Source organism: Mustela erminea, chromosome 20 (assembly GCF_009829155.1).
Source record: "Mustela erminea isolate mMusErm1 chromosome 20, mMusErm1.Pri, whole genome shotgun sequence".
Classification (NCBI taxonomy): Eukaryota; Metazoa; Chordata; class Mammalia; order Carnivora; family Mustelidae; genus Mustela; species Mustela erminea.
In genome coordinates this window covers 29,892,268-29,918,329 of record NC_045633.1, presented here as the reverse complement: position 1 = coordinate 29,918,329, position 26,062 = coordinate 29,892,268, and the positions used below count along the sequence as shown (strand labels likewise).

At 59.1% G+C, this 26,062-nt stretch overlaps 1 protein-coding gene across 2 annotated transcripts; it reads left to right on the top strand.

The window, feature by feature from the left end:
* The first annotated feature begins 16 nt into the window (after positions 1–16).
* Positions 17–25,352, top strand: TECPR1 (tectonin beta-propeller repeat containing 1). Of its 2 annotated transcripts, XM_032328565.1 has the most exons (25): positions 17–125; positions 3,617–3,941; positions 4,438–4,620; positions 4,897–5,019; positions 5,470–5,595; positions 7,387–7,561; positions 7,667–7,770; positions 10,116–10,217; positions 11,495–11,640; positions 13,616–14,136; positions 14,273–14,418; positions 15,236–15,391; positions 15,867–16,016; positions 16,134–16,291; positions 17,189–17,316; positions 18,201–18,303; positions 19,408–19,504; positions 19,573–19,652; positions 20,494–20,550; positions 20,973–21,150; positions 21,479–21,614; positions 22,483–22,575; positions 23,194–23,300; positions 23,454–23,573; positions 23,770–25,352. In XM_032328565.1, the coding sequence occupies exons 2-25, from the start codon at positions 3,717–3,719 to the stop codon at positions 23,929–23,931; spliced, it is 3,576 nt and encodes a 1,191-aa protein (XP_032184456.1). In that variant the 5' UTR covers positions 17–125; positions 3,617–3,716; the 3' UTR covers positions 23,932–25,352. The 2 variants fall into 2 exon arrangements, with proteins under 2 accessions (XP_032184456.1, XP_032184457.1); XM_032328566.1 differs by lacking the exons at positions 20,973–21,150; positions 23,454–23,573; positions 23,770–25,352 and having other exon boundaries at positions 23,194–23,292.
* The last annotated feature ends 710 nt before the right edge of the window (positions 25,353–26,062 follow it).

Here is a 26,062-nt window from a genome sequence, read left to right as displayed (position 1 = left end):
TGGGCGCGGGCCTCACGGCCGCTTCCTGCCCGCCCGCTAGCCACGGCCGCCGGGGGAGGGCCGACCCGCTAGCCCGGCAGCGGACGAGCGATCGCCGCGACCCCGCCCGCCGGGCGCCCTCCCAGGTGAGTGAGGTGAGATGGGCGCCCCGGCCTCTCGGGACAGCTTGGGGCGGCGGAGGGCAGGGGATCCTCCTCTCCCCGCCGCTGCGTTGGTGGGAAGAGGTTGTGCTCGTGCGATATCCTGCACACCCTGCGGGGCGCCGTCGCCGTCCCTCGGAACGCCCGGTGACGCCCCCGCTCCAGCCTTGGTGCTGGAGTGACTTGGGGAGCGGGTTTTGAGAGCCTGCGGGTTTAGAGGATCGGGCAGCGAGGAACCCGTTTGTCCCTCCCCTAGGCAGCGGCAGGAGCAAATCTGCTTGTGGGATTAGCACGGGCAGATGGTGAGGGCCGGGCGCTCCCTCTGTGCCACTGGTGGCCGGGCAGGGGCCCCACCTGTCGCCCAAGTGCACGGAACCGGAATGAAACCAGGCTGACCCGCCCGCGATGATGCGGGGTGGGATGGGGTGGGGTTCATCCCCAGATTGCCGGCTCGGGGCATCTGCTGCCCGGTGCGGCCGGTGGACCCTGCTTCGGGAAGGACTCGACTACCGGGCTTGTCCTGCCATTTTCTCCCGCGTCTTTGGACCCTGATGTCGCTTTCCAACAGCCCCCGCAGGGGGCAGACAGTAAGCGACCATCCGAAGTCAGGGCTCTCTGTTTGCTCAAGGGGTGGGAGTGCCAGGGTGTGATAGAAAAACCGACAGGAAACCTTTCAGGAAGGAGCCCTAAGGCAGACTCAGGGGAATAAATGGTTCGGGAGCTCCCTTGGTCCTGCCATACCCTGGTCCTACTCCCCCTACCCTCACCGTCTCTTGAGTACATTTTGGTCTCTGAAGGAATCTGTTAGTAAACCCCTGCAGAAAGGCAGATGTCTCTGACAGTGGTGAACAGGTGACTTCTTCGTGGATTGACTGAAGCTCCAGCTGAATGAAATTCATTGTACTGAAGTTCTCCATGAACCCAGGATTGCTTTCTTGGGAAGTGTTCACCCTAGCTCTACAAAACAAGGAAATCCCAGGATCCCAGAATCATGGGACTTAATGCTCAAACCTCCCTTTCAAGAGTCCTCTGACCTAGTGACCCCAGTGTCCCTGGATTGGTCACCTCACAGCCAGGAAGTGGCATATGGGGAGCTGGGGTGGCATCCTGGCAAGAAGAGGGGTGAGGCTGGCCTAGAATGTTCACCCCTGTCATCTTGAGCTGAGAAGCGATGGTGCCTTTCTGTCCACTCTGAAGTGAGTTTGCAGACATAACCCCCCTCCTGTCCTTTCTCTGCAATTAGCTGCCTGAAAGATTCAATTATGTCTATATGGAAATTAGTGCTTAGTCATTTCTCTGAAGGGAAGTGTACCAAGTAAGCGAAAGTCGCTGTTCATTGAACTCAACCTAGAGATAGCCTGACTTCATTGGTTTCTTGTACAGTGAACTCTGACGTGAGAGATGGCTTTGAAGAGTAGATTTATATTCACATGACATCGCAGGAGCCAGTTCCCTTCACCCCCAAATTCTTCCTTTTCCACCCAGCAGCTTATGATGAGGATATTCAAACACATGGCCAAGTTTAAAGAATTGTAAGCCTACCATGTTGCCCAAGTGCACTTACGCCCACCACTTAAATTCTGCTGTTGATCTTTGTACTTGTTTTATCCCATACCTATCCACCTATCATGACCTCACTTTAAACCTTAAGTCATTGATGTCATTCAGCTTCCCTGGGGCCGTATTTCCATCTGAGCAGCGGATGGAGGCGGTAATGATTATCGGTCCACTTTGGGTGACCGCCCACTACATGCAGAGTACTGTTAGGTGCTTTAGAAATGAAGAGGCTGAAGACTCAGGCTGAAGAGAAGGATTTGATTTTTTTCTGTTTTCTAAGGGATGGGCGATCAGCGATAGTTTGTTAAGAGCAGGTGCCAAGTAATAAAACAATCCCAATAACTCAGAGTTCTTGTTACGGACTCAGCATTTTCCTAAGCTCCATACCTGCATTACCTCACTTCATTCTTTTTTTTTTTTTTTTTAAGACTTTATTTATCAGATAGAGATCACAAGTAGGCAGAGAGGCAGGCAGAGAGAGAGGGGGAAGCAGGCTCCCTGCTGAGCAGAGAGCCCGCTGCGGGACTCCATCCCAGGACCCTGAGATCATGACCTGAGCTGAAGGCAGAGGCTTTAACCCATTGAGCCACCCAGGCGCCCCTACCTCACTTCATTCTTACAACTTCATAAGTAGGTCTGTATTCTTTTCTGCCTTTAACAAATTAAGAAATCGAGGTGTAGAGAGGTTAGTTGGCTCCAGAAAGGGATGGAGCCCAGACCTAGATGCTAACGGTCCACCATGTAGTTGCCAGATGGGGAGAGTGGACCCCCCAGGCTTGGTCAGGCAGGAGCGAACGGGTGTCTTGGGGTCAACACACCAGCTCTTCCATCTGGCTGCAGGTACCGGTTTTCAGATGGCTCCAGAAGGCTGGTGTTGTGACTTCCCGTGTGTTTGACCAGGCCTAGGTGCCAGGCCAGAGAGGTCAGGGTTCTGGGATGTCTCCCAAAGCCTGGCTCCTGTTCCTTCTGCTTCACTTCTTCCTCGTCCCTTTGTTCCTTCCTCCCCAGCCGGCGCTCTTCTTGGTGTTTGTAAGACGCGCTTTGTTCCAGAAGAGCCTATGTGCCTGTAGCAGTCCCTCTTGTTCTCTGCCACGTCGCCTCCGTCCTGCTGTCCCAAGCGCCCACAGCCTTGGTTGGGCCGCAGGAGTTGAACAGCCTGGCCCAGCAGCCTCGAGGCACCCGTTCTGCCACTGTCTGTCTCCCGGCAGCTCTTCCCTCCTTCCTGGCCCTGGGGCAGTGTCAGGCAGCGCTTCTCACTGCTCCCCACCCGGGTCCAGGCCACCGTGTGTCATTCAGCTGTTCTGTTTTGCTGCTGAGATTCTGAACTTGTGGTCCTGCCTTGGTAGGAGGCTTCTCTCTACCAGAAGTCAGGCTCCAGGAATCAGGCCCCAGGGGGGAGCACCAAGCACAGTCAGCATTGGAGGTGTGGGCGTGGCCAGTGATAGAACTTACCAGTCCCCTTGCCAAGCCCCACAGAGCAGAAAGGAAGAGGAGAGAAAAAGGAGCAGGAGTGGAAGATGGCAGGTGGGGAGGGGGAGGGAGGGAGGTGGTCCCCCAAGGAGGTCAAAGACAGGACCCCCATATCCCTGCCGTGCAGCTACAGGGCTCCACAGGACCTGTCCAGGGTGCCAGACCTATATGGAATTGTGACAATCCCATGGTCCCATGGTCCCGTGGGACCAGCCTAAATGAGGGGACTGCTCGCTATGGGGCAGAGGCCTCCCAGAAAGGCAGCGATGGGTGTAGGACTGAACTAAATCCGCGATGTCTCCTTTATTCTTTTGACAAAAAAGATAGGGAGGAAATGTTACCAAATAGTGACACCCATTAAATTTGGGGAGGTAGGTGCTTGGAACGTTACAATTTTTTTTTTTTCCCTCTGTACATTTTTGTGCATTGAAAACAATGCCCATGATTAGAGGGAAGGCGAGAACAGAGAAGGAAACGTGCCCCAGACTCTGGACACCGGGAGCTGCCCCCCGGCCCCCTGCCTCTGGCTCTCCCTCGGCTGCCGCGGCCATGCCCAGCTCGGTGCTGTGGGCTGTGGATCTCTTCGGGAAGGTGTACACGCTCTCCACGGCTGGGCAGTACTGGGAGCTGTGCAAGGACAGTCAGCTGGAGTTCAAGCGTGTCAGCGCCACCACGCAGTGCTGCTGGGGCATCGCCTGCGACAACCAGGTCTATGTTTACGTGTGCGCCAGCGATGTTCCCATCCGCCGCCGGGAGGAGGCCTATGAGAATCAGGTAGGGTCACGTGTGTTTGCGGTGGCTGCTTTGGGCCAGTTCTCTGGGAAGGAAATCGCCCCACCCCAGCCGTTCATGTCCTTAATCGCGCTTGAGGTCCGGGTTGTATAGTGTTCAGGGTCTTTGGGGCCAGAGCCCTCCTTGGGTCTTTATAAAGGCAGGCTGGCCGGGTCCGCACAAGGGTGGGCTGCCAGTGGTTTCCAGGAGCCTAGGGCAGGACCTTGACCTCTACTGCCTGCCCCTTAGGGCTCTGTGTCCTGCGGCAGGTTTTCTGCCCTTGGCAGCCATGCCCAAGTCCTGGCTCTTGGTGACGAGCCTAGGGAGGCTCTAATCCCTGAGCTCTGGGCAGACCCTCTGCCCACTCTCCATCCTGGAAGGAGGAGCAGGAAGGCCCCCTCCCAGTGGTGGGGTCCCACTCACCCCAGAGAGGTCCCCAGCACCCTGGACTGGGCGCAGGCCTCAGGCCTCAGGGCTGTGTCGGCTTCCCGGTCCTCAGCGCTGGAACCCCGTGGGCGGCTTCTGTGAGAAGTTCCTGCCAAGCGACCGCTGGCAGTGGAGTGACGTGAGTGGGCTCCAGCACCGGCCACTAGATGGGGTGGCGCTGCCCTCACGGCACTGGGAGTGGGAGTCGGACTGGTATGTGGATGAGAACTTCGGAGGGGAACCCACTGAGAAAGGGGTAGGTGAATCCGGTTCCCACTGCGGCTCCCTTGTGGGGAAGGGGTGCTGTGGCCTGGACCCGTCCCCCCATGCCGTCCCTAGCACCCCAGCTCTGCCAGCACCCTGCATGTCCCCGCTTGCTGCTCGGGGCAGGTGACTCTGGGCGCTTCAGGCGGTACCACTGTCTCCCTGCCTGTCTTGCACCCTGCTCCCCACCTGCCTCGGCTCTGTCCTTCCCCAGGAGCCTTACAGAGCCCCCCTCCAACCCACCCCCCACCCCCGCGTGGTATTTCAGGGGTGGACGTATGCCATCGACTTCCCCGCCACCTACACGAGAGACAAGAAGTGGAATTCTTGCGTGCGGCGGCGCCGGTGGATTCGGTATAGGAGATACAGGTCCCGAGATGCCTGGGCCAAGGTCTGCGCCAGGGCGGGGCCCCAGGGTGGGGCAGCCAGGCCCCCTGCTGGGAGGGTCGCCCCAGAGAGCACGGGAACAGCCAACATCATGGAGGCCTTACACTACAGGACCGGGTTCTGGGATCAGCCCCCTTCTAGAGGGGTCACAGCAGTCAGGCCACTGCAAGGCACAGAGCCGAGACCTTGCATGTGTACATCTGTCTTCCAGGCTGGAGCAGTAGTGACTCCTCGGGGATAGTGGCCCAGGCCTGGTGGCCGACAGAGGGGACCCAGGGCCAGGAGCTCTTTGTCCTAATGTTGCCTTCTCTGTGAAGTCACGCAGCTGTGGGCCCAGCGTGCTGGGAGGTGGGAGGGAGGGGTAGCCTCTCAGGTGTCCCCTGGGAGGGAAACAGTGCCATCTACTGGCCAGGTGCCCATAGGGACTGACGGCCTCTGCCACACCTCGTTTCAGATCCCTTCAAAGGATGACCCGGAGCAACTGCCTGACCCCTTCAATGACCTCTCTGTGGGGGGGTGGGAAATCACAGACGAGCCTGTGGGCCGCCTGTCCGTGTGGGCTGTGTCTCTTCAGGGAAAGGTAGGCCCGTGTCCCCCTGTGCCTAGGATGGGAGGTGGCTGAGGGAGGCTGGCCACAGGCAGGCCCGGAGAGACTGGTCTTCAGGTGTCCTGCGGGAGGGGGAAGAGGGGTGGCGGGCTGCCCTCCTCACCTCCTGTCCTTACAATGGGTACTACCCTGGGCAGGCGAGGCGGCAAGTTAGTGGGGTCCCCACAATAACCCCTCCTGTGAATTCTGCTGTCGTGTGGTCCTCCTCCTGCCAGACATCCCACCCATGCCTGGTCCTGGCCTGTCCCTTCTCTGAGCTCCCAGAGCATTGATCAGTGCTCATCCTGAGCTCAGATGCCATCCACAGTGTCTCCTCAGATTCTGAGATCCCTGCCTATTCCCTTCTTGTGGCTTCCACACAGCAGTCTCCAATGGTATTGTGGATGGGGGGGAGGGATGTACATATGGCTAGGCGGATGGACAGGTGGACAGATGGGTGTTGGATGAGTAAGTGGATGGGTGGGTAGATGGCTGGCTGGCTGGGTGAGTAGGTAGATGGCTGGGTGCTGGGTAGGTGGGGGGAGGGGTAGATGGATGGGCGATGGGTCGGGGGGAGGTCAGTGGGTGGGTGGGTGGGTGGATGGATATTTAGAGAGGAGATTCTTCTGTCAGGGAGTTCATGAACTAAGGAGTAAAGCCAGCCCCTGATGTCAGGAACAGCATAGGTGGTCCTGCCTGCTGGTGACTGAACACTTTAGCCGTAGTGTTAGAGCAGATTTCATCTGTCCAGTACATTTGACCACAGATTCATCCAAATTCTCTGGTTGGCTTCAGAATAGACACAGTAGGTTTTGATCAGGCTTACCTCTGGGTCCTGTTTGGCGTGGGCTTAGGTCAAGCCATAGTTGTGGGTTTTCTCCGAGATATTCTGAGGGATGGTGGGGAGCTGGCCTGGAATAGAGCCTCCGTGGAGGGGCTGGGCCCACCCCGGATGCAGAGAGAGGAGAGCAGGGGCGTGAGAGCAGTGTGCGCGGTCATTGCATGCGGGCTGTGGGCCACTGCCACCCCACGCCACTCCTGGGGACCTTGAGAGGTATGACTAGGGCCCTGGGCTCCAGGGAGAGCTAAAGAGAGGGGACCCCTAAACCACCAGAGGGAGGCTGCCCAGGTTCTGCAGTGTGGGCTGTAAGGGTGAGGTGAAGGGAGCCGTGGTCCCCTGTGTGAAGACAGTCTGGGAGGGGGTCCCCCAGCCTCCTGCACCAAGGTATAGCCCCCTCCAGGTGACGCGAGACAGTTTGGACAACATGTTCAGGTGGCTCAGCCTTAATATTTTATTATATTCATTGCTTTCAGGTTAAGGGGGAACAGAAGTGGACGTTTTAAACATTTGTATGAAAGGGGTTTGGGGGTTTCCCATCTAACCCCCAAGGACCCCACTTTCCCTGGAGACGGTGTACTGAGAGTATATCGCCACTAGGGGGCACAGGACACCAAGCTGGGGCCAGAGGTCTCACTGAGGCCCTAGGTGAACGAGGAAGGGGTTCTTGCAAGCAGTTGATCCAAAGGGGTTTGTCTCCCAGGATGGCTGAAATCCAGGGTTGTGTGTTTTCAGCAGGGGCGGGGGGCATCTAATCTGGCATGAGGATCCTGATGGCAGTGAGGGCAGGAAGAGCAAGTCTGGACAGTCAGGGCCCCCTGGCCCCTAAGACTCTACGCCTGGCTCAGGTGTACACTAGCAAACATAGCCAGCCTGGGGCAGCTCTCCTGACCCGGAGCCCTGGCCGGACCCTGTCTGACCCTGCCGTGGGTTTCTTCACCACCCAGGTGTGGTACAGAGAGGACGTCAGCCACCCCAACCCTGAAGGCTCATCGTGGTCCCTCGTGGACACCCCAGGGGAGGCGGTGCAGATCAGCTGTGGGCCCCACGACCTCCTGTGGGTCACGCTCTGGGAGGGGCAGGCCTTGGTCCGGGAAGGAATCAACAGGAACAATCCCAAAGGTGGGCAGCCCTACACCCCATACAGGGAGAGGCAGGGGGCGCCCAGCTTCTCCCCAGCACTCCGGCTGATGGGGGCCGCCCGCTCTTTCTTCTGGGGTTGGGTAGGAAGTTCCTGGTCCATAGTGGAGCCTCCTGCCGCCTCTGAAAACGGGATCGTACACGTCTCCGTGGGAGTCAGCGTGGTCTGGGCTATCACCAAGGACCGGAAAGTAAGATGGGGTCCCTGGGGGCTTGGGACAAGGGCTTTGTTTAATTTCTTCGCTTCCTTTGTTTCTTATTCTTAAAAGGAATCACTGGCCCTTATGGGAATCAGACTCAGGGCTGTGCAGTTTTTTTTTTGTTCTTACAAGTGTGGTCTCAACCCCGTAGGACAAATCCAGGCTAACACTGTCCATTTTCTGGGCTTGAAGGCCTTGGTGATCTCTACCGTATGCCTGAACCCCGTACCAAGTGCAGAACAACTCTTTCACTCAGTAGGTAATGACATTTCAGAGTCAGATGCCAACTTTCTGAAATGCTTTCTTTACTGTATTTGTCCCTTTGCTTGTCAGTTTACATCAACAAAGAAAGTCCAATAAAATAAGCACATTTCAGGTTGTTTCCATGGTCTCTTTTTTTTTTTTTTTTAAAGATTTTTTATTTATTTATTTGACAGAGAGAAATTACAAGTAGATGGAGAGGCAGGCAGAGAGAGAGAGAGAGAGGGAAGCAGGCTCCCTGCCGAGCAGAGAGCCCGATGCGGGACTCGATCCCAGGACCCTGAGATCATGACCTGAGCCGAAGGCAGCGGCTTAACCCACTGAGCCACCCAGGCGCCCTCCATGGTCTCTTTAACCTCCCCTCCGGGGCATCCCACCGCATGCCCGGGGGATGGATTCCCCCACACATCTGAGTCTCTGTCCATGCAGAAGGTCCCTGAGCCCACAGTTCAGGTCACCTGAAGCCATCCACCTCCCACAAGGCCATAGCCTCTCTCAGAGCAACGCGTTCAGTGAGCAGAACATCGTATTTACCTGAGCCGTTTGCTCAGTCTTCAGCCAAATGTTTGTGCAAACCTTCTTTGGGTCAAGGAGACATTTTAGGCAGTCTAGAAATTGTTATAAAAGGGATGTGAGGGTTTCTCATTTAACCGGTCACCTCCCTGCAAACCGCCTCAGGAACTGTGGTTAAACACGAGTGCTAAAAATGTGTGATCCTCTCAGCCTCAGAACTGCTGGGGTCTTGCTCACGTGGCCATCCAGAGTGGGTAAGGACAGTTGTGGGGAGCACAGCAGGGGCCGGGGTGGGGGAGTCAGCCATGGGGCCACATGTGGGCTTGAGGGAAATTTGGTTAGATTGAGTGTATTTTTATAAGTCAGCATGAAAAAATGTCAGGCCTTTTCTTTTATCTTTTTTCTTTTAGTTTTTATTTATTTATTTGACAGAGAGAGATCACAAGTAGGCGGAGTGGCAGGCAGAGAGAGAGAGAGGGAAAGCAGGCTTACTGAGCAGAGATCCCGATGTGGGGCTCCATCCCAGGACTCTGGGATCATGACCTGAGCCGAAGGCAGAGGCTTACCCCACTGAGCCACTCAGGTGCCCCCCCCCTTTTAAAGTAATCTCTACACATAACATGGGGCTCCAACTTATGGCCCTAAGATCAAGAATTGCATGCTCCAGTGCCCAGTCATGTACCCCCAAAAAAGGCTTGAAGAGATGATTTCATAAAGCTATTTTCATATATTTCACATATCAAAAAAATCCAAAATAGTTTATTAATGTCCTAAGTTTAGAAAAAATGGTTTTTCTAAATAATGTCGTTAAGACCATTATCTTTTTTTTTTTTTAAGGTTTTATTTATTTATTTGATAGAGAGAGAGATCACAAGTAGGCAGAGAGGCAGGCAGAGAGAGAGGGGGAAGCAGGCTTCCTGCTAAGCAGAGAGCCTGATGTGGGACTTGATCCCAGGACCCTGAGATCACAACCTGAGCTGAAGGCAGGCTTAACGCACTGAGCCACCCAGGCGCCCCCAGGCCATTATCTTACATAGAGCCAAGCTTGAGTGGACCAGATGGCATTTTCCAAGCATCAGGCAAAGATGGGGACTGCATAGAGGACCACGTGGGAGAGATGTCACTAGCAAGTTCACAAGGTCAGTGTCTGCATTAGAGATGCAGTCATTGCCCACCTCCTGGTTCTATGTGCAGTCAGACAGCTGATAACCTGCTGCTCCTGCCTGATGCCAAGAGGTGCTAAGTTGGTAGAACATTCTAGAAAGATTCAGGCAGCCTTATCTCCTGGAGGGGCCAGAGAAGAGACAGGAAGCCACAAGGATAGGTATGGCTAAGGGCAGGTGACCCTCAGCAGTGTAGGACAGTGCCAAGCCCAGCGGGAGATGCAGCAGGCGTGTGGGGAAGAGGGACCTAGGTCACATCTCGTTTCTCAGTGATGTGCTGTGCTCCTTCGTGGCCTGAACCGAAAGACCAAATTATCCATTTGTTCTTCCAGAGCCTTTGAAAACCATCTTCTGTTTCAGTGACCCTCCACGGGGGCCTGTCGATTTCTGACTTTCCAGGTATGGTTCCGAAGAGGTGTCAACTCGCACAATCCCTGTGGCACCAGCTGGATTGAGATGGTCGGAGACATGATGATGGTGAACGTGGGGCTGAACGACCAGGTGTGCACGGGATGCTGAGCCGTGGACCTGGCTGCCGGGGTCAGCAGCTCACCCCCAGTAAAGGTCTCAGAGTGGGGCCTTCCGCTCTGGGGCCCCCGCCAGCCAGGCCCCACTCCAGCATGGGGGTGGGGGGGTGCCCCAGCTGCTCCTTGGGCTCCCAGCCTGCAAGGACTGGCTCGTCCCAGGCCCCTCCCCCAGGATGCTCAGCACGGTGGTGCGGAGCTCAGACCGGGGGCACACACCCCGGAGACCCGAAGGGTTTTGTCGAGCATTATTTGGACCAAATCAGCTCAGGAAATATAGAACGAAACTGATCTTCCCAGTTTTACAGACGCAGCATCTCTTGAACGTCACTCATATATTTGTGCAGCGTGGCGGCCTCAGAGATGACATTTGGCTGCTTTTCAGACTGCCTGTGGGAAGGCGACTCCTTTCCCAAGGCACTGCCCTAGAAGCTCTTTCCAGGGGTGCTGGCCTTTTCTGTGCCCCCACATGGTCCCTCCACCCACCCGAGTTGGCAGGGTGCATAGCAGCCAGGGGCAAGAGGGGTGCTGGCTGGTGTGCCCGAGGACTGAGGACGGAGGCCAGCCTGCCACGGCCCAATGATGGAGACACCGCAGCCCTTCCAGCAAGGCCACCTGGGACCGCCCTGGGCAGGCCATGGCCCTTTAGGCACCCCCCACAGGCCAGGGCCCATCAGCTGCGCGGCACACCTTCCTTCCTCAGCACCCGAAGGCAAAGGGGAGTTTGCCCACCCAGCCACCTTTCTCACAGAAAATGAAGTCAGGATCAAGGGGGCTCTCTTGCATCTTTAAAAAGACCCCGACTGTTCTCTGGGTTCCCTTGGGGAGCAGCTTTTTTCCCACTGGAGGCTACACAGGAGATGGGGACACAGGTAGACTCTGTCCCAGCACAGTGCCCAACGGCCCTGCCACCTCCTCTGGGCTCTGTCAGCCCCAAAGGGTCTGCCTGAGGCCGGGGAGCCAGGACAGGGTCCCCGCTTCTCCTGAGCTTGGTGCTGTGCCCTCTCCCAGTTGTTTCCAGTCTCTCTTCCCTGCATCTGACCCGTGAGCTGATCCGTGTCCTCAGCACCCCCAGCTGTAACACTCGTGGGTGCACACACGCCCCCACTGCATGTTTTGGGGGGGACACCTGCCTGCATCTGCAGACATGTCCTCCAGCCTTGGGGTGCTCTCCCCCACACCCCCAAAGGGACGCCCAGGGATCCTTCAGGTCTGTGCTGGCCTCTGACCCAGCCGTGCCTCTCTGTATGCTAGGTTTGGGGCATTGGCTCTGAGGACCGGGCCGTGTACTTCCGCCAGGGTGTCACCCAGAGCGAGCTCAGCGGGAAGACGTGGAAGGCTATTGTCGCCAGCCGAGAGAGTGACCGATCCCACTCTGGTAGCTCTTCAAGTCTCCTCAGGTGATCCCAGGGGCACTAGGGCACGGAGGACACAGGTCGGGAAGGGCCATCGGTGGCCTTCCCCCAGTGGGCAGCATCTAGGGGAGGCTGCGAGTTGGCCTTGCAGTGGGGCACTGGGCCCTATGAGGTCTCTTCCTCCCTGTGCATGGTGCCGGGGCTTGGCCTGAGGGTGGCCTCTGAGAGCAGGCTGGGGGCAGGGAGGAGGTGGCAGGTGGGTGAAGGTGGGGTGTCTGTCCATGTTGGAACCCGGGGTTGTCCCTGAACAGCGCTGGCCCACTGGTTCTGAGGTCTCAAGGTCTGGGAGAGAAAAGGCTTCTCAGTGAGGAAGATACCAAGTCCCGTCTGTCAAATGAAAGCAGAGAAGAAAACAGAGGGTCTCTCTAGTCTAGAACAGGGACCTCAAACTTGGCCATGCACCAGAAGCGCCAAGAAGGCTTGTCCCCGCACCAACATCCAGATCCCGGCCCCAGAGCCGCTATTTCTGTAGAATTTTGCATTCAGTAGATTTTGCGTTGTTTGCACGGTCCTAGGTGTGCCCACTGGTACAGCTCTGAGGACCATACCTTGAGAGCCATTTGTGTCGAGAGTGTGGATGAGTCCCGGCTCTGCCCACGGGCATGAACGGCAGGCAGATGACTTAGCGTCTTGCGGGGGGTGCAGTTGGCGAATGCCGGAGCTCTGTACCTTGAAAGCCTGCAGTGCTTACCTGCCCAGTCCAGTGGCTCAAGGGCCCTTGGGACAGCGCTCCACAGTAGCATGGACACCCCCAGACCCCGGTCCACATCCCTTCGCTCCCCCAGCATGGCTCACTCACCCAGCTGACTCTGTTGCACTGAACGCCCAGGGGGCTGGCCGGGCTGGCCTTTCCTCAACCTGAGGGTTTAGGCTCTCAGCTGGAGGTACTCAGATACTGGAATCCGCTGAGAAGCTTCCAAAATTACTGACGCCAAACCTTCCCTTTGGCAATGGCTTCTTAAATACGACATCAGAAGCACCGGAAATGAAGGGGAAAATAGAGGCATTGGAATCTCATCAAAATTAAAACCTTTTTGCATCAAAGGCGCCATTGGGAAAAGAACAAGACAATCCACAGAATGGGAGGAAATATTTGTGAAACCCGTGTTTGACAAGGGTCCAGTACCTAGACTGTATAAAGAGCTCTTACAGCTAACACGAAGAAGACAACTCAGTTTAAAAAGGGCAAAGATAGAGCGACCCCGTGACCCAGCACTCACCCCGCTAGATCTATACCCAGAAGAATGGAAAACCGATGTCAGAACAAAAATTCATATATGAATGTTTGTGAGGACGTTATACACAGTAGCCAAAAAGTACAGACAACTCAGATGTCCATCTGCAGATGAATAAATAAAACGTGGCATATCCGTACAGCAGAATATTCTTTGGCAACAAAAGGATGTACTGATCCCCGCTACACCAGGGGTGAACCTTGACCTCATCATGCAAAGCAAGCGAAGCCAGTCACAAGAGACCGTGTCTTACACGTTGCCGTTTATATGCAGTGTCCCGAAGAGGCAAATCCATAGGGACGCAAAGCACATTAGTAGGTGGGGAAGTGGGGGTGGGGGGTGGGTATGGAGAGCTGCTCCTTAATGGGGACAGGGTTTCCACGTGGGGGTGATGACAAAGTTCTGGAACAAGGTGGTGGTGGTCATTGTGTAACCTAATGGGTGTGTTTAATGCCGCATCGTTTGAGATGGTAAAATATTATATCACATGTATTATGCCACGTTAAGAAAATAATAATACCACCAGGTGTCCGGCCCCAGATAAATGACGTGATCGGCCTGGGCTGCGACCTGGGTGTTCCAGCTTCCTGGGAGGTAGCTGTCCCTGTGTGTGTGACGTGGCATGGCTGTGGGTTGTCCGGGGTCACAATGGACAAGGCGGGCCTGCCCGCAGCAACGCGTGTCCTTCCCTCGAGGGGTCACGGGTCTACCCCTTTTGTCCCCAGTGCTGGCTGCTTCTTTGGCGACGAGGTAAGAGGCAGTGGTGAGTCCTGTGCACCGAGCGACACGGATGCCTCTTTAGAAGCCGACAGACCGGGGCCTGACCAGCCTGTTCCTGCAGAGTCTGTGGACGGTCCCAGGAACTCCAGGGATAGCTCGGCCTCAGGCCCAGGCACTGGCAGGACCACAGAGCGTGCCGTGGAGGTCCCTGGCCCCGCCACTCAGACTTCTGGGCCCGAGCTTGGCCCCACCACTCAGACTTCTGGGCCCGAGCCTTGCCCTGGCCTGGCCTCCAGCCCAGCCGAACTACCCTGGACCAATATTGACCTGAAGGAGCCCAAGAGAGCACCCGGCCACTCGGCTGCTGGCTTCCCAGAGACCACCAGCCTCTCCTCGCTGGGGCTCCTCCCGCTGGGCTTGGAGGAGCCCTATGGGGCCGATGACCACCCTCTGTGGGCCTGGGTTTCAGGAGGAGGCTGTGCCGTCGAGGCCCACGCTGTACTCAAGTGGTTCACCGTCCAGTCGGGTAAGCGCAGGTGTCTGGGGGCCCAGCACCCCAGAGGGTGCTCCTTGTGGTGGGGGGAGCAGAGGAAAGAGCCCTGGCCTGCTGCCCATCTGTGGGTGGGCCGGGCACCTTGCCCTGAGGCTCTGCTGGCCTGCAGGCCTGTCCCCGTCGGTGCAGACGCACTCCTTGTCCATCATGCCGGCCCAGACAGCCGCCTGGCGGAAGCAGATCTTCCAGCAGCTCACGGAAAGGACCAAGCGGGAGCTGGAGCACTTCCGGCACTACGAGCAGGCCGTAGAGCAGGTGGGCAGCTCCCGGAGGCACCGGCCTTCAGCTGGCACCCACTGAGCTCCTACAGTATACTGTCCCAAAGGGGAGGTGGAAGAGACAGAGACGCGTCCGTTCCTCTGTCCTCCCAGCTCGGAGCGAAGCTGTCCCTTCCAGGCCCTGTAGATTCAGGGATGAAGACATGAGTCTATCCGTCCTGAAGAACTCGGGCCCCATCACGCTCCAGGCACAGCCTCGGCCCTTGGGACCCAGATACCAGCCTCAGTGGGAGGCGTGGGGAGGGGAGTGCTGTCCTCCCCTCGCTGCTGGAAGGGCCCCCAAGAGCCAAGAGGGCGTGGCGTTTGATTGAGATGAGTGAGAACAGGGTTGAGGGCTGGCCTGGAGCCCCTTAGGCAGAGCCCACCTCCTGGACGCCCACAGTCAGGTTGGGGGGCGCAAGGTACGCCAGAAACATGGCTCCCTGGGCCTCAGCTGCTGGTGCAGAAGCATCTTGGCGGCCCCGAAGTGTTGGGCCTCCAGATGCAGGCCAGGTATGGGCCCCAGCTTTGGCACCGACTTCTTAGGTGACATTGGATCAGGCACAGACCACCCCACCCCCAGCCCCAAGCCTCAGGTTCACCATCTAGAGCATGCGGTAGCAGTGCTGAGCCCACAGGTGTTTGAGAATTAAGAGGGTGTGCAGAGACAGCGCTGGCTCGGGGGCCTGTTGAGTGTGAGTTCCACCTTGGTCACTAGTGGGAAGTTAGGGAGTTGGGTGTGCATGGGGCCAGAGTCCGGGGCCCCGCCGGCCTGCCTGTGACTCTGTCCCGTGCTCTTGGGGCCTGTGCCGCAGTCAGTGTGGGTGAAGACGGGGGCCCTGCAGTGGTGGTGTGACTGGAAGCCCCACAAGTGGGTGGACGTCCGCGTGGCCCTGGAGCAGTTCACGGGGCTCGACGGGGCTCGGGACAGCATCCTCTTCATCTACTATGTGGTCCACGAGGAGAAGAAGGTGCGTAGGGGGCTCCCAGTGGAGGGGGGCTGAGCGCTAGCCCGTGGGAACAGCGGGTGCGGTTGGTGGCCCGCCAGTGCACGGAGGCCCCTGCTGCAGCCTCCGCCGGCCTCCTCCTCACAGAGCTGCGGACAGTCGCTGGGCTGTCGGCTCGGGGAGTTAAAGCCCCTCTGCCCTTCCCACTGGGGTTCAAATCTGGTCAGTTGGGTTCTCAAGTGTCTTGTCGATGTCAAGAATGTCACTAAGGCACTTGCTCACGAGCTAGGTTTCCCTGCCGAGCAGGCTTGGTCCCGGAGCTGTCTCGAACCCACAGGCCCCCGCACCCCTAGGATGCGCTTTCTGGAACCAGGGGCACCCCAGGCCTTCCCTGTCCCTCTACTGTGGTAGGGGCTTTACCCAGAGGCCCTCCGTGCCTCCAGCCCCACAGGTCCCCCTCTGGCTTGGTGACAGCTTGCCTTCCATCCTCTGTAAACAGTACCTCCACGTGTTCCTCAACGAGGTGACAGTGTTGGTCCCCGTGCTCAATGAGACTAAGCACTCCTTCGCCCTCTACACGCCTGAGAGGACCCGGCAGAGGTGGCCTGTGCGCCTGGCTGCCGCCACCGAGCAGGACATGAATGACTGGGTGAGCGCACGTGACCCACGGGCCGGGCTCCAAGGGCAGCAGCGGTCCTGGGGCTGCCTGGACTGGGCCTGCTGCCGGCCCCCTTCTCAGCGCTGACCGGCCTTCTCCCCGCACCAGCTTGCCCTGCTCAATCTGTCCTGCTGTGAGAGCCGGAGGGTCCAGGGCCGCCCCTCCCCGCAGGCCATCTGGTCCATCACCTGCAAGGGTGACATCTTCGTGAGCGAGCCTAGCCCAGACCTGGAGGCCTCTGAGCACAGGCTGCCCTGCGACCAGATGTGAGTCAGCTGTGCGCCGGACTAGCTCAGGACCACCAGAGCTTTGCTTCTAGAAGGGATGTTCTAGAAGGTTCCCACAGGAATGGCTGGCTGGTTCCCAGGGCCTGAGTCTTCCCAGGCCTGGTGGAGGACCCTGGGGGGTGGGGCCAGAAGCCTGGCAGGGCTCAGGCTCATCTCAGCACCCTGAGCAGGTGCTGTGAGTTGGGGGAGGTGGGAGGTGGCTCTGTAGGTGGCAGGGGATAGAACGAGGTCACCTGCAGCAGATCAGCTGATGCTGGTGGTGCTATTCTGGGGCATCTGGCATTCAGGGTGGGAAGGCAGATAGGGACCCAGGAGGGAGCACAATGCTCCCAATTCGACCCAGGGTTTCCCCTAGGTCCCTCTGAGGCCCCTGAGGATGAGGGAGAACATAGGTGAGACTTGAGGCCCTGGGTGCCCAGCACCCGGATGGACAAGTCAGATGACCTCCGCGGATAGTGGGCAGGACCTGGGCACGCGGGAGGGTGACCCAGGTGGCACCCTGCACCTGCCCCACTGGGAGGCTATGCTATCACCCCGCAGGGTGCTGACCCAAGTTGTGGTTCATCCAGATGGGACGGCCCTGCCTTCTAAACCCACGTGCCAGGCCCAGAATCCCAGAGGCCGTGTGGAACGGGCCGCTGGCTCGGTGGCCCCGCCCGCCGACCCTGAGTCTCCTGCACCCACTCTGAGGGCGTATTAGTTCCAATCACTGCCAGATAGGAAACCAGGCAGGTGCCATCAGCCTTAATAAAGTCCACCATTCAGAGCCCGAAGAGGAGTCGAAGTCGGGTGTTCGAGGGAGGCCACGGAGCCGGAAGCAGGCGGAAGGCTGGCGCGGTGTGTGGCGTCTCCGTGACCTCTCTCCGCTCGCTCCAGGTTCTGGCGGCAGGTGGGAGGCCACCTGCGGGTGGTGGAGGCCAACAGCCGGGGTGTGGTGTGGGGCATCGGCTACGACCACACGGCCTGGGTCTACACTGGCGGCTACGGCGGAGGCTGCTTCCAAGGTGAGAACAGCCTGGATGCAGAGGCCAGCAGGACCAGCTCCCCGAGCCCGGCCCACAGCCTTCTCAGGCCAGTCCCTCCTCTAATCCTGCCTGGCTTCCCTGCCCCACTCTGGAGCCACTGGCCCAGTGTTGACTCTCGGCTGACAGCAGGCTGATAGGTGACCTTCACCACAGCCAGCCTCCACAGAGGATGGTCCCAGAGCCAACCCTCGAGGTGTGAGAGCCCAGAGACCAGGCCTGGTCTCCAGTGTGCCTTCCTGGGCACCCACAGCTGAGCTGGGGGCCTTGCAGGTTCTAGAAAGGCAGCTGCCAGAGCCTCCACTGTGTCCAGCCCCTCATTTCACAGATGATGCCTCAGGGCACATTGGGATAGCCCCATGACCTGGCTGTCCTGATTCCCAGGCCTGAATTCTAGCCCCTGGGTCATGCCTTCTGGGATGAGACCTTGTTGGCTCCCTAAGTTCTAGGAAACAAGGTCCTGTGTCTCCTCCTGGGAAATGCAGGCAGACTCTCAAGTAGAATGTTTGAAGCCACAGCCCACATGCCCTACACTGAGGGACAGCCAGTCCTGGAGAACCAGCTGTGGTCCACTAAGACCATGGGAACTGCACATCTTCCTCATTTCCTTATGAGGCAGGAATTAAGTTTGTCTCCACTTCACAAATGAGGAGACTGGGGCTGGTGGACGTTATGTGAGTATTAATAAGGGAGGAGCTGGTGGGTCTTCTCATGGAGGGTCTACAACCCCAGAATAATCACACAGCGAGAACCCCAAGCCAGGCCCGTGAACCCCTCTCTCCTGGCCCTCCCCACCTACGCTCTACGGCCTTCAGGGCTTCAGACACAACCCTGAATCCCCAGCCGGCAGCCTCTTCTCCCCTCAGGCCTGGCCAGCAGCACCAGTAACATCTACACGCAGTCGGACGTGAAATGTGTCTACATCTACGAGAACCAGCGCTGGAACCCCGTCACAGGCTACTCCAGCAGGTGAGCGGTTCAGGTGGCGGCTGGGGGCCTGTCCAGCCCGGGCCACCAAGGTCTCGACAGGAACACAAAGGTGGTCTGTGGTGGCCTCACTGTCGGGTCCTCGAGGGGGATCCAGCTCATCTGAGCTCCGTTCCATCTGGGATGGGGAGATCACTTGTGACCTTTCAGTGTCACCCTCGCGGCTTGAAGGATTTCCTGGTGTGTAAATATTTGTGGGTTTCTCTGTTCACCCCAGTAAGTCAGGGTTTGAGCTTTGCCGAGGCAGTTAGTACACGGTGCCAAAGTACATCCCAGAGACCTCGACGTGGGTTGTGTGTAGCTCCCCGCTTCCTCCTCAGTCCTTCGGAAGAGGGACAGGGCCACCATGTGCTCTCTGGTCCCTGCAGAGCGTGCACACCAAGGGCCACAGCCCCTGCCACCCGAGCCCCGTGGCCACCTGCCCGACACCGTGGGGGGCCTGTCGCTCTGTGAGTGTCCAGGTCGGCTAGGCTGTGGTCAGCAAGCACCACAGACTGGGCAGACTAAAAGTGGACGTTCATTCTCTCCCTGTCCTGGAGGCTGGGGAGCCTGGAATCAAGGTGTGGGCGGGGCCACGTCTGTCTGGGGGCTGTGAGGGACAGTCCGCTCCCAACCTCTCTCCTGGAGGCCTCAGCTCCCTTGGTTTGGGGCAATGTCCCTCCTGTCTTCACATCACTTTCTCTTTGAGAAATTTGAACTCAGCAAGGACACTGTCGTATTGGTTTAGGGCACACCCTAAGGACCCCATTCTGACTCAACTACCTGCAAAGACCTTTCCAAGTAAGGTCACACTCATGGGTACTGGGGATAGGGCTCCAACGTCTTCTGGGGCACAGCAACCTGTAAGAGGGGAAGAGGCAGGCTCTCAGCTCTTGGGCGGGTGGCCTGGCCACAGGTGCCACCCGGGCTGCCATGTGACGGGAGGTCAGCAGGTTGCTGTCCCCACCCCGGGACAGTTCTGGTTTTGCCCCTCACCCTCTTGGAGATGCAGGTGTCCTAGGTGCTCGTGTCTTGTCCGTCGCCAGCTGGTGCAGGCCGGTCTTCTCCTCTTGCAAGTCACCCCACCACCCTCATTGTCCACCACAGGGGTCTGCCCACGGACCGGTACATGTGGAGTGATGCCTCGGGGCTGCACGAGTGCACCAAGGCTGGCACGAAGCCCCCGTCCCTGCAGTGGACCTGGGTGAGCTCCGGGCTGCGGGGTGGGGGCTGGCACTGGGGGCCGCCCCGGCTGACCCTCTTCTCCTCCAGGTTTCTGACTGGTCTGTGGATTTCAGCGTTCCCGGGGGCACGGACCAGGAGGGGTGGCAGTATGCCAGTGACTTCCCTGCGTAAGTGTCTCTCCACGTGAGGAGGGGCCCTCACCTGCCCTGCCGTCCCGGCTTGCTCCGGCCCCTGCCAGTATCCGGGTGCAGCCGAGGCACAGACCCCTGTATGCCCTGTACGCCCACCTCGGCTGCCAGCAGGGTTTGGAGCCAGCCCAAGAGATGAGCTCAGGTCAGCACACCTGCTACACCTAGAGCTCAGTGGCAGGCTTAGGGAGGACAGCCGAGGCTCCCTCAGTGCCCTGCCGTGTCCCTCTTGCCCTGGAGGAAGGTTCGGGGGGATCTGGAATGAGGCCAGCGCCGTCCTGAGAAGCAAAGGGACAAGTGGGTGACAGGTCCACCAAGCCGGGAGGCCCTGGTGGGCAGTAGGCCCTTCATGGTGCACAAGTCATATCCACGTGGAAATCCAGAGCTGTGGGAGCCCGAGCCAGGGTCTCTGAGCAGGCCCAGGCCCAGGGATGAGCCAGGTGTCTGCGACGGGCAAGCCCATAGGCATCCCCTCCAGCCACAGCTAAGCCTCCTGCACTTGACCCTCCCCTTGTCTTGGCCTCAGCTCAGCTGTTCCCCAGAAGGGCTCTCATGGGCCCAGTGGTGGGGACGGCTGGAACCCTGGCCCGGCAGCCTCCACATCCTGGCCCCTGGAGACCCTGACCCTGGGGAGACCTGCGCCCCAGAGACCCCGGCCAGGCAGACCCCGTGTCCTGTGATCCCTGCTGCCTGTGGAGCGCACTCTGGCTCACACGGAGGCTCTGCCCCTAATGAGTGGAAAAAAATGTGTGTGCAGACAAGGGTCCCTTTCTGGAAACTTCCACAAAGTGGTCTTGATTCCGGCTTCTTTCTCTTGCAGCTCGTATCATGGGTACAAAACCATGAAGGATTTCGTCAGGAGAAGGTGCTGGGCCAGGTAAAGACCAGAGTGACATGGTGACTGGGTCTTGTGGGCCTGCCCTTCCTACGGGGCCCTCCTGGGCCAGTCCCCATGGGAGAAAAGCAGAGGGAAAGAGAATCAAAGTAAATGTCAGCCCAGGAAATGCCCTTGGGCTCCCAACGCTCTCTGGTTTCTGAAAGTTTGTTTGCAAGAACAAATAAGAGAAATGTCACTGGCAGGCTGTGCTCTGAGCAGGACAGGCGGGTCAGGATGGGAGGCCTGGCTGGGGGTGGGGCAGGGTGCGGCTCCTCTCCAGACCTCTCATTCCTGCCCGTCGGAAAGGGGGGCCTGCAGAGGCCATGTGGGCCAACGGGTGGCCTGCTGCCCACCTGCACATCTCTAGCAGGGGCCTTGCCAAAGCATCAGACCCCCAGGCTCTGCTCTCTTCCACTGTGCAGAAAATGTAAGCTGGTGACCAGTGGGCCCTGGCTGGAGGTGGCCCCTATTGCCCTTGGGGACGTGTCCATCATCCCAGAGAGCCCAGGTGCCGACAGGAGTGGGCACATCGCCCTCTGGGCCGTCAGCGACAAGGGGGACGTGCTGTGTCGCCTGGGTGTGTCGGAGCTCAACCCCGCGGTGAGCACCCTGCCTCCAGGCGGGGGGCCACTGGGTCCGCCCACGTGTCAGGCCCCGGGCCCTCCTGAGGTTCTGGCAGATTCTTCCTGAAAGAGAACTCTGGACTGCGGTCCAGCTGGGCTCAGGCCTCCCGGGGCCTGCCCAGGACAGTCGCTGGGACCGGCGGGCACTAGATGAGGCCTGAGGGGGGTCACTGGGTTCTGTGGGCACTTGTTGCTGAGGGTGAGATTGGTGTGCGGAGCTGCCAGCTCCTGGGACCTTGGGCAGGGGGAGGGGCACAGGCTGGGCCCCGGCAGCCCTCACTGTCCCCCTTGGCTCCCATCCCCAGGGCTCCTCCTGGCTGCACGTGGGCACGGACCAGCCCTTCACTTCCGTCTCCATCGGGGGCTGCCACCAGGTGTGGGCTGTGGCCAGGGATGGCTCCGCCTTCTACCGGGGCTCTGTGTCCCCCACCCAACCGGCTGGTGAGTGCCGCCCCTCCCAGTGGATCCCCGCCGGTTGCAAGTAGGGACAAGGGGGGGGACTGGGGCTGGTCAGAGCGAGGCTGCATGTGCCTCTGCTTCCAGCGGGGAAGGAAGACAGGTCTCCTCTTGTTCAGTTCAGCTGGACAAGCTTGGAGTGAGTGCTGCCTGTGGACCAGGCCCTGGGGCCGAGCGAGGACACTCCCCAGAGGCCTCACCCCCTCCTGCTGAGACTGACTGGGGGTGGTCATCCCGGCGATGGGGCGGTCCCTTGCAGCCGCCCTGCACCAGCCCCGGCCTCCAGCCCAGGGTATTGCTGTCTGTGGGCACTTGCATGTCCTGCCCTTTGGGATGCCCTCTTGGGGTGGCCCCACCTAGCCTACTGCCCACTCAGGGAACCCTTCAGGGCTGCAGGCCATGCTGGCTTGTTCTTGACTGGGTGTCGGATGTCCAGACGGTGTCTGGCACAGGGGCGCTCGGATGGGTGCTGGCTTGCAAGGTGCTGCCCTCCACATGGGAACAGGAACTTGCGCATGGTGGTGCCTGGCGGCCCCGAGACAGACTGTCTACCCCATGCCAAGCTGAGCACCTTGGTGTCCCTGTTCTGAGATCGTGCTGCTGGACCCCACCCTCTCCCGCCATGGCCTCTGAGGGCCCTGGGCGAGGTGGGGTGTTGGGGGTTTGCTCTGCTTGGCTCTCAGCTAACACCGGGCCCTGTGACATGCGTGTGGCCTGGCTGGCCTGGGAACAGAGCCTGGCCAAACCTGCCTTGAGCCTGCGAGCTGCAGGGGAGGCCACGTCGACCACGAGCATAGGGGGTGGCAGGTGTGGTGTCACCCGGCTGCACCCTAAGTCCCGCCTTGTGCCGCAGGGGACTGCTGGTACCACATCCCGTCTCCTCCCAAGCAGAGACTGAAGCAGGTGTCCGTGGGGCAGACGGCAGTATACGCCTTGGACGAAAATGGCAAGTTGTCTCTGAGCCTCAGTGGCCCCCAGGGGAGACAAGGGCTTCCCTGGGCACCCCAGTGGGACGAGACCCTGGCCAGCCCCAGGGCCCCGACACATAAGCTTTGTAAGCCACCATGAGAGGCCGTCAGTCTCGAACAAGTCCCTGTCCCGAGCTGTGCTGGGTGGGGGGTGCCAGCTTGGCCTGGGGCCTGCTGTGTGGAGCCCCCCGGGCAGCATGGGACTGGCAGAGGTCACCTGCCCGTGCCTCAGGGCTATCTCCAGTTCCCTTTCTTGCTTTGTGGCTGTCGTCACCACGAGCAAAGCAAGGAAAAGGGCAGAGTTGGGACTGGAACCAGGGCTTTGAGTCCAGACCCTGTTCTCTGTATCTGTCTAAAGAATTCCTTGTGCTCCGTTTCTCATGCGTAGAGAGAGCCTGACGCCGCCAGCCCAGCACAGCGGGACGATTATGAGGCTCAGGCCGAGTCCAGTGTGGGGAGGGTAGAGTTGGCCCCGGCCCTGGCTTCTCTCTCTTCCTGGGCCGGCAGGAGCCCCAGGAAGTGTGGGGACAGCTTCCGTTGTCTCCGTAGCCAGACCCCAAACGGGGTCCCAACACTCTGGGCCCTTCTCTCTCCAGGGAATCTGTGGTATCGCCAGGGGGTGACGCCCAGCTACCCGCAGGGCTCCAGCTGGGAGCACGTGTCCAACAACGTGTGCCGAGTGTCCGTGGGGCCCTTGGACCAGGTCTGGGTGCTCAGGGTTGGGGGCCCGGGGGCCGAAGGTGGACGCTTGCTCTGGGGGTTTGGGGTGCTCAGGGTTCCTGCTCTGGTCTCCGCATGCCGTGCCCGCAGTCCCACTGGAGATGGGGGCTGGACCCTCGCTGGGTCTGTGTTTCAGGTCTGGATTATCGCCAACAAGGTCCCGGGGAGCCGTAGCATGAGCCGCGGAACTGTGTGCCACCGCACAGGCGTGCAGCCTCGAGAGCCCATGGGGCAGGGCTGGGACTACGGCATTGGGGTGAGCAAGGCCATGTGGGGTGGCTTACCTGGCTCGGGGTGGCGTGGTCACACCGCATGCTCTGGGACCTGCTGTCAGGGTGGGCGGGAGGCCCCAGAGAGAGCCCATCAGGGGTCCTTGATCTCCTGCAGTCTGGAAGCATGGTCTCTCCCCTTAACCCCTGACAGCCATGGTTGACGAGGCTCTCTCCTTCCAGGGGGGCTGGGATCACATCAGCATCCGAGCCAACGCCACCAGAGCCCTCAGGAGCAGGTCCCAGGAGACAACCACTGACTGGACTGGGGAGGTGGGCCTTCCCAGCACGCCCTCGAGGGTGGCTGGAGCCCTACACGAGGCCCATGGCCCCGTCTGCTGCTGAGCCCACCTCCCCCCTCACCTGAAGCAGGTGTCACGCAGGTGTTAAGGATCAAGGTGGATACGTGAGCCTTCCCGTCTGAGCCATTCTTGAATGTGGATCCTGGAGGGAACCTGGCCGGAGGTCCCGGCCACCTCAGAGGCACTGGCTGCACCAGCCCAGAAATGTGAAGCTTTGTGGGCGCTCCTGCACGGGTCCCTGTCTGCAAGGAGGGCCACGGAGTGGGCTGGGGGCCACTTCACTCCAACCTATCCGTTCCCACTCTGCCTCCCGCCTTTCAAGAAAGGGAACCTAGAGCCCCCCAGGAATGCTGCTCCGGGGAGGCCAAGCCCATGAAACCCCAGGGCACAGATCCCCCCCTACCTCCCGACGAAAATGGCTGTGGGGCTCACTCAGGGCCGCTTTGCCCTGTTCTGGGATGCTTTTTCAGAGCCAGATGCGGAACTGCGGTTAAATTTCAAAAGTTAAGAGTTGGCAGCTTGGAAGGAAAGGCTGGGGAGGGGGGTCTTTCTCCTGCCTGGGCACAAGCCCTTGGCGGTCTTGGCATAAGCTGTCCATACAGAACATGCTGACATCTGCCCCCAGCCAGCCCCCCCCGCCATGGGATTGGGGGCTGCTCCCTCTGTGATCAGCCGGGAGGGGCTGTTGGGACATGGGGTGTGCCGGCCGCAGCCCCAAGCCCTCCACACCAGGGCAGGAGCCCTCCCCACCCGGGACCGGTAGGAAAGCACCTCCCATCCTGCAGCTTCTCTTTCTTTCTTTCTTTTTTTTTTTTTTTAATTTTATTTCTAAGTGATCTCTCCATCCAGCATGGGGCTCGAACCCACAACCCCGAGATCAAGAGTCGTAGGCAGTACCAGCTCAGCCAGCCAGGCGCCCCTTTGCTGCTGCTGCTTATGTGATGACGGCACCATCTGGGGAAGCCTCACATGTGCTTCCTGCAACCAGACACGTTGCCTGGAGGCCATCAGAGCCCAAGCTGGCCTCTGCTCATTTGGGGACAAAAACGGACAGACTCCAGCCTTCCCCAGAACTCCCATCTGGAGGGGTCAGGCGTGTGTTTGACCCCATCTTGCAGGGTCAGGCTTGTCAGCAGAGGCTAACTAGAAGGAGGTTTCCTGTGGGGTCCCCTCCTGCACCCGAGGGGGCTGACGGTCTCTGCGTTTGCCGGGAATGGTGGAGGTGCGACCGAGAGGTGTGAATGCGGGTTGGGGACGCTGTCCTGGGTGTTCACACCGGTCAGGTGGTCTCCGGGTGGGCACTGTGGGTTTCTTCTGTAGCAGTGATCTGTCATCCTGCGGTGACTTGCTGTCCGTAGCTGGGTGACTGTGTCCTCGCTGCTGAGCGCACACCGTCTCCCTGCTCAGCATCACCGAACCGTCTTGATTCCTTGGCTGCTTTATTCAATAAAATCTCACAACGGAGCATAAAGGACATGCTATTTTTTTATTGCTACCTTGTGAAAATGCACGGTTCCCCCACAGTAGCAGTCGTCGTAGAATCTTTTTATTTTTGTTTTATGACACAGCATTGGTTTCATTAGTACTCTGAAGGGACCATTATGAGAAATCAAAGCAAATTTGGGTCACTTAAGAAACATTTTTACCACAATTACAGCAGGGGCACTGGCCGTTCAGTTCCAGGTAGGTTTTCCCACACAGAAAGGTCACAGTTCTGGTTCCTCAGCTCCAGTCCGTGGGGATTTCAGCCTCCAGAGCTCACACAGGTCTGGTCCACAGGTGGGTGCGGGCCCGGTGGCAGGGCTTGGGGCCAGTGGGTGGCCAGCTTTGGGCTTCCTTGCAGGGCAGATGTGCCCAAGACAAGGGCAAAGGGAGCAGACCCAGCAGCAGGCCTCACTGGCTCATCACCAGACACCCCAAAGCTCGACTGGTACCTTTAAGCATCCTCTGTGACATGGCCACAGGGTATGCACATGCCCTCTGGCCACGAGGCAGAAGAAGGACCGGACGGACATCTGGGCCCAGGTCACCCTCTGGGAAGCAGAGTGGACACAGGTGCCGGTTTGAGACAGAAGGAGCTCTGAAAGCTGTCACCTGCAAGGTGGGGACCCACAGACCCTTCCACCACCCCTGGTCTTCGGGCAAGGTCTCTGGGACAGAGCCTCTGCTGGGTG